Here is a 7,650-nt window from a genome sequence, read left to right as displayed (position 1 = left end):
TGGTGGTCCTGATGAGAGACAGTTTCATCATAGTGCTTGGTGGTTTTTGCGACTGAACTTGAATAATCTTTCAAAGTACTTTAATTTTTCCGATTGACTGGCCTTCATGTCTTAAAGTAATGATGGACTGTCATTTCTCTTTGCTTTCTTGAGCTGTTCATGCCATCATATGGACTTTGTCCAAATAGGGCATTCTTCTGTATACCACCACTACCTTGTCACAAGACAAATTATTGGTTCAAACGCATTAAGACAGAAAGAAATTCTCCAAATTCACTTTTAACAAGCCACACCTGTTAATTGAAATGCATTCCAGGTGACTACCTCATGAAGCTGGTTGAGAGAATTCCAAGAGTATGGAAAGCTGTCATCAAATAGGCAAAGAGTGGCTACTTTGAAGAATCTCAAATATTTTTTGATTTGTTTAACACTTTTTTGGTTACTACATGATTCCATATCTGTTATTTCATAGTTGTGATGTCTTCACTGTTATTCTACAATGCATATAATAGCAACAACAAAAAATAAATACCCTTAAATGAGTAGGTGTGTCTAAACTGTTGACTGGGATATATACCAGAATATAATGTTATACAACTGACATAAAAATTAAAAAAGAGAAACAAATCATACTTGAGTAGCACTAACCAATCAGATTGATCAGATACTTGAGTAGCACTAACCAATCAGATTGATCAGATACTTGAGTAGCTCTAACCAATCAGATTGATCAGATACTTGAGTAGCTCTAACCAATCAGATTGATCAGATACTTGAGTAGCACTAACCAATCAGATTGATCAGATACTTGAGTAGCTCTAACCAATCAGATTGATCAGATACTTGAGTAGCTCTAACCAATCAGATTGATCAGATACTTGAGTAGCTCTAACCAATCAGATTGAACAGATACTTGAGTAGCACTAACCAATCAAATTGATCAGATACTTGAGTAGCACTAACCAATCAGATTGATCAGATACTTGAGTAGCTCTAACCAATCAGATTGATCAGATCTGAAAAGAAACCAAACTTCTCAGTAGTTACAGGTGATCTAGACCGAAGAGTCTGATTATAACAGCAGTTCTGTACACAGCATCTTTATGTACATGACTATATCCCACAGCATCTTTATATTCACCCTTAAAATCAGTTTGTCTCGTTTCCCTCTATTCCTCATTAATTTTGTTCCATAGAAACAACTATCAGCGTTATAATGTCACTGTCATAGGTTCTCCATGGCATCACCCCTCCTATTCAGGGGCTGTCCTTCATCCTCATTGGGCGATGCAGCTGTCATTCAAGCCTCCCTGCCCAATTATCAAGCCTTGGCCTCCAGCATCTCCAGGAAGAGTTTGTGCATGGGCACTTTTCCCTGCACCTTGATGCTGTAGAAGTGCTGCACGGCCTTGGCGGCGGTCTGACGGAGCAAGGGAAGGGTCATCAGCAGCTTTCCTGTCCGTCGAGGGTCCTCCGTGTTGTGGGCACCTTCTAAGTCCTGCAAGGCCTCATGGAGAGAGTCCTGGAGCCGCTGCACAGCCTCCACATTCTCTATATGTGTGGAGTCTATAAGGAGACAGAGAAGGAGGAAGGGAGAGAAAGAGAGAGGGAGGGGGAGAGATAGAGGTGAGGTAGAGAGAGGGAGGGGGAGAGAGAGAGAGGTGAGGTAGAGAGAGAGGTGAGGTAGAGAGAGAGAGAGGGAGAGAGAGGTGAGGTAAAAAGAGGTGAGGTAGAGAGAGAGAGGTGAGGTAGAGAGAGGGAGGGGGAGAGAGAGAGAGAGAGAGAGAAAGGGAGGTAGAGAGAGAGGGAAGGTGAGAGAGAGAGAGAGAGAGAGGGAGGGGGAGAGAGGGAGAGAGAGAGAGGGAGAGAGAGGTGAGAGAGAGAGAGGGAGGGGGAGAGAGAGAGAGAGAGAGAGAGAGAGAGAGAGCGAGAGAGAGAGAGAGGGAGAGGGTGAGGGTGAGGGTGAGGGTGAGGTAGAGAGAGAGGGAGGGTGAGAGAGAGAGAGAGAGAGAGAGAGAGAAAAGGGGAGGTGAGGTAGAGGGAGAGAGAGGGAGGGGGAGGGGGAGGGGGGAGAGAGAGAAAGAGAAAGGTCAGGGTCGAGAGAGAGAGAGAGAGAGAGAGCGAGAGAGAGAGAGAGAGAAAATAAATAACCTTTGGATGTCTTTTACTTAATGCAAACAAAAAGTAGCCCGCAAATAAAACTTGATTGTTCGCAATTATCCCACCCTCTCTCTCTCTCTCTCTCTCTCTCTCTTTCTCTCTCTCTCTCTCTACCTCTCTGTCTCTCTCTCTCTCTCTCTCTCTCTCTCTCCACTTTAAATTCTGTGGCTCCTTTTTAGCAAGTATAATATATTTTTTAAACTCTCTCTCTTTAGTTTATAGTTAATCACTGGACTTAAATAAATGTGTGTACTGGGACTCCGGGGAGACTGTATAAATCTACATATTCTGTGGATAAGAGGGAGGAAAAAAATATTTATTTATTTAATATTTATTTGGACCATATACTCTCATCTACTAATGAATTCAGATGACTGCATTAGCTGTATGTGTGTGCGTGTGCGTGTGTGTGTGTGTGTGCGTTAGCAGGGCATCGTTCAACTCTAGCGGCAGATGGCCTTAATTTCCATCAGAAAGAGAAAGCAGTCCCCTTTAAAACAACAGTCGTAAAATAAATAAATATAACCACACAGCAAACCTCCACTTCATAGAAAGAATATTTGACTGATTTTTTTAATCAATTGCAGATAGTGGCTTTCCAGATTTGGATAAGGCTATCAGAAGTGCACTTCCTTTGCACAGCAGCATGTCCTGGATGGAGGGAGTTGACACTTCACATGCCTTAGAAATTGTCTGGTTGTGTCAACTGGGAAATCTGTGAACACTGGACAACATCTTGGTTTGAACTTGTTTCTTTAACGAGACACTGACTGACTCAACCAAGGGGTTTGCCTGTTTATAAATGACTGGCTGACTCAACCAAGGGACTGCCTGTTTATAAATGACTGGCTGACTCAACCAAGGGACTTCCTGTTTATAAATGACTGGCTGACTCAACCAAGGGGTTTGCCTGTTTATAAATGACTGGCTGACTCAACCAAGGGACTGCCTGTTTATAAATGACTGGCTGACTCAACCAAGGGACTGCCTGTTTATAAATGACTGGCTGACTCAACCAAGGGGTCTGCCTGTTTATAAATGACTGGCTGACTCAACCAATGGACTTCCTGTTTATAAATGACTGGCTGACTCAACCAAGGGACGGCCTGTTTATAAATGAAGTGTCAAATCCCTACATTTTATTACCAAAATTCCAGAGAATCAGGAACAGAGTACTTTAAAAATAGAGCAGTAGAAGACAGAACATGTAAATGAGGCAGAAAAACGTAAAGTAGAGAGCTAATTACATTCTTAACTGACTGATTGTCTGTTACCAGGCAGCCAGCTCTCTTCTGTTGTAAATTACCTTTCTATCAGGGGACATTAACTAGGCTACGTGGACCGCACATGTGTTCCGCTCCACTCTGTGTGTGTGTGAGTGTGTGTGTGTGTGTGTGTGTGTGTGTGTGTGTGTGTGTGTGTGTGTGTGTTAGTGAGAGAGAGAGAGGCAGGATGCATAACTAACTTTTTTTTTTTTTTCACCTTTATTTAACCAGGTAGGCAAGTTGAGAACAAGTTTACAATTGCGACCTGGCAACTTTCATGAAACAATTTCCAGATAATCTGTCAGCAGGCTGGCGTCAATCCCGTCGATACTGCGCTAATTACCAAATCAATGGCCATACATTTCCAGAGCTGTCACACAGACACACACACACACACACAGACCAGATCTCTGTGAGACAATATGGCCTCTCTCTCTATCTACTACTCTATAACTCTCATTCTGTTATTCCTCTCTGATTCTTCCTCTCTCCTCATTCTGTTATTCCTCTCTGATCCTTCCTCTCTCCTCATTCTGTTTTTCCTCTCTGACCCTCCCTCCCTCCCTCCCTCCCTCCCTCCCTCCCTCCCTCCCTCCCTCCCTCCCTCCCATTCATCTCTTGAGGAGTTTGTCATCTGAGGACTAAATAGAAAGCTCCCTCATTTCTCAGTATGTCAGGCAGGAAGCAGGAGAAAAAGGTCCTCAATCAGTCACTGATTAGCAGGGGGGCAGGACCCTCCAGACAGTCACTGATTAGTAGGGGGACAGGGCCCTCCAGACAGTCATTGATTAGTAGGGGGACAGGACCCTCCAGACAGTCACTGATTAGTAGGGGGACAGGACCCTCCAAACAGTCACTGATTAGTAGGGGGACAGGACCCTCCAGACAGTCACTGATTAGTAGGGGGACAGGGCCCTCCAGACAGTCATTGATTAGTAGGGGGACAGGACCCTCCAGACAGTCATTGATTAGTAGGGGGACAGGACCCTCCAGACAGTCACTGATTAGTAGGGGGACAGGGCCCTCCAGACAGTCACTGATTAGTAGGGGGACAGGAACCTCCAGACAGTCACTGATTAGTAGGGGGACAGGGCCCTCCAGACAGTCATTGATTAGTAGGGGGACAGGACCCTCCAGACAGTCATTGATTAGTAGGGGGACAGGACCCTCCAGACAGTCACTGATTAGTAGGGGGGCAGGACCCTCCAGACAGTCACTGATTAGTAGGGGGACAGGGCCCTCCAGACAGTCATTGATTAGTAGGGGGACAGGACCCTCCAGACAGTCACTGATTAGTAGGGGGACAGGGCCCTCCAGACAGTCACTGATTAGTAGGGGGACAGGACCCTCCAGACAGTCACTGATTAGTAGGGGGACAGGGCCCTCCAGACAGTCATTGATTAGTAGGGGGACAGGACCCTCCAGACAGTCATTGATTAGTAGGGGGACAGGACCCTCCAGACAGTCACTGATTAGTAGGGGGGCAGGACCCAGGACCCTCCAAACAGTCACTGATTAGTAGGGGGACAGGGCCCTCCAGACAGTCACTGATTAGTAGGGGGACAGGACCCTCCAAACAGTCACTGATTAGTAGGGGGACAGGACCCTCCAAACAGTCATTGATTAGTAGGGGGACAGGACCCTCCAAACAGTCACTGATTAGTAGGGGGACAGGACCCTCCAAACAGTCTAATATACTGTGGAGAGCTGGCAGGCTAATATACTGTACTGTGGAGAGCTGGCAGGCTAATATACAGTACTGTGGAGAGCTGGCAGGCTAATATATAGTACTGTGGAGAGCTGGCAGGCTAATATACAGTACTGTGGAGAGCTGGCAGGCTAATATATAGTACTGTGGAGAGCTGGCAGGCTAATATACTGTGGAGAGCTAGCAGGCTAGTATACAGTACTGTGGAGATCTGGCAGGCTAATATACTGTGGAGAGCTGGCAGGCTAATATACTGTACTGTGGAGAGCTGGCAGGCTAATATACTGTACTGTGGAGAGCTGGCAGGCTAATATACAGTACTGTGGAGAGCTGACAGGCTAATATGCTGTACTGTGGAGAGCTGGCAGGCTAATATACAGTACTGTGGAGAGCTGACAGGCTAATATACTGTGGAGAGCTGGCAGGCTAATATACAGTACTGTGGAGAGCTGGCAGGCTAATATACTGTACTGTGGAGAGCTGGCAGGCTAATATACTGTGGAAAGCTGGCAGGCTAATATACAGTACTGTGGAGAGCTGGCAGGCTAATATACAGTACTGTGGAGGGCTGGCAGGCTAATATACAGTACTGTGGAGGGCTGACAGGCTAATTTACTGTGGAGAGTTGGCAGGCTAATATACAGTACTGTGGAGAGCTGGCAGGCTAATATACTGTGATCTGTCACATGATCTCAGGATATATACACCTGTTCTGAAAGGCCCCAGAGTCTGCAACACCACTTAGCAAGTGGCTCCACCAACCAAGCGGCACCATGAAGACCAAGGAGCTCTCCAAACAGGTCAGGGACAAAGTTGTGGAGAAGTACAGATCATGGTCTGAAATTTGGAACATCCCACGGAGCACCATTAAATCCATTGTTAAAAAATTGAAAGAATATGGCACCACAACAAATGTGCCAAGTGAGGGCTGCTCACCAAAGCTCACAGACCAGGCAAGGAGGGTATTATTCAGAGAGGCAACAAAGAGACCAAAGATAACCCTGAAGGAGCTGCAAAGCTCCACAGAGGAGATTGGAGTATCTGTCCATAGGACCACTTTAAGCCGTACACACCACAGAGCTGGGCTTTACGGAAGAGTGGCCAGAAAAAAGCCATTGCTTAAAGACAAAAAATAAGCAAACACATTTGGTGTTCCCCAAAAGGCATGTGGGAGACTCCCCAAACATATGGAAGAAGGTACTCTGGTCAGATGAGACTAAAATGTACGTTTTTGCCCATCAAGCAAAACGCTATGTCTGGTGCAAACCCAACACTTCCCATCATCCCGAGAACACCATCCCCACAATGAAGCCTGTGGCAGCATCATGCTGTGGATATGTTTTTCATCGACAGGGACTGGGAAACTGGTCAGAATTGAAGGAATGATGGATGGCGCTAAATACAGGGAAATTCTTGAGGGAAACCTGTTTCAGTCTTCCAGAGATTTGAGACTGGTACGGAGGTTCACCTTCCAGCAGACAATGACCCTAAGCATACTGCTAAAGCAGCACTTGATTGGTTTAAGGGGAAACATTTACATTGCTTGGAATGGCCTAGTCAAAGGCCAGACCTAAATCCAAATGAGAATCTGTGGTATGACTTAAAGATTGCTGTAGACCAGCGGAACCCATCCAACTTGAAGGAGCTGGAGCGGTTTTGCTTTGAAAAATGGGCAAACATCCCAGTGGCTAGATGTGCCAAGCTTATAGAGACATACCCCAAGAGACTTGCAGCTGTAATTGCTGCAAAAGAGCAAAAGCTCTATAAAGTAATGACTTTGAGGGGGGTGAATAGTTATGCACGCTCATGTTCTGTTTTTTTGTCTTATTTCTTGTTTGTTCCACAATAAAAAATATTTAGCATCTTCAAAGTGGTAGGTATGTTGTTGACTTTCTTCTGAAACTCATCAGTCTATTCTTGTTCTGAGAAATTAAGGCTATTCCACGCTGTGTACTACTCCCTTTACAGAACAGCGCAAACTGCCCTAACCAGCAAGAGGACATGTACATTAGTGTCTTGTCTTGTTTGAGAAACAGACGCCTCACAAGTCCTCAACTGGCAGCTTCATTAAATAGTACCCGCAAAACACCAGTCTCAATGTCAACAGTGAAGAGGCGACTCCGGGATGCTAGCCTTCTAGGCAGAGTTCCTCTGTCCAGTCTCAACATCAACAGTGAAGAGGCGACTCCGGGATGCTGGCCTTCTAGGCAGAGTTCCTCTGTCCAGTCTCAACGTCAACAGTGAAGAGGCGACTTCGGGATGCTGGCCTTCTAGGCAGAGTTCCTCTGTCCAGTCTCAACGTCAACAACTGAAGAGGTGACTCCGGGATGCTGGCCTTCTAGGCAGAGTTCCTCTGTCCAGTCTCAACGTGAACAGTGAAGAGGCGACTCCGGGATGCTGGCCTTCTAGGCAGAGTTCCTCTGTCCAGTCTCAACGTCAACAGTGAAGAGGTGACTCCGGGATGCTGGCCTTCTAGGCAGAGTTCCTCTGTCCAGTCTCAACGTCAACAGTGAAGAG

The 7,650-nt window shown here is 46.0% G+C and overlaps 1 protein-coding gene across 2 annotated transcripts in view; it reads right to left on the bottom strand.

Annotated features, from left to right (window-relative positions):
* Window positions 1-457: 457 nt before the first annotated feature.
* Window positions 458-7,650, bottom strand: part of LOC110538345 (steroid hormone receptor ERR2-like) — a 103,232-nt gene continuing 96,039 nt past the window's right edge. For both annotated transcript variants that reach the window (XM_036984605.1, XM_036984606.1), the window contains one exon: window positions 458-1,566. In XM_036984605.1, the coding sequence (XP_036840500.1) occupies window positions 1,322-1,566 (245 nt within the window). In that variant the 3' untranslated portion in view covers window positions 458-1,321. The remainder of the gene's footprint in view (window positions 1,567-7,650) is intronic.

This window comes from Oncorhynchus mykiss, chromosome 8, assembly GCF_013265735.2.
Source record: "Oncorhynchus mykiss isolate Arlee chromosome 8, USDA_OmykA_1.1, whole genome shotgun sequence".
In the NCBI taxonomy this organism is placed as follows: Eukaryota; Metazoa; Chordata; class Actinopteri; order Salmoniformes; family Salmonidae; genus Oncorhynchus; species Oncorhynchus mykiss.
The sequence above is the reverse complement of the archived record's forward strand: the minus strand, read 5'-3'. Positions and strand labels throughout refer to the sequence as shown.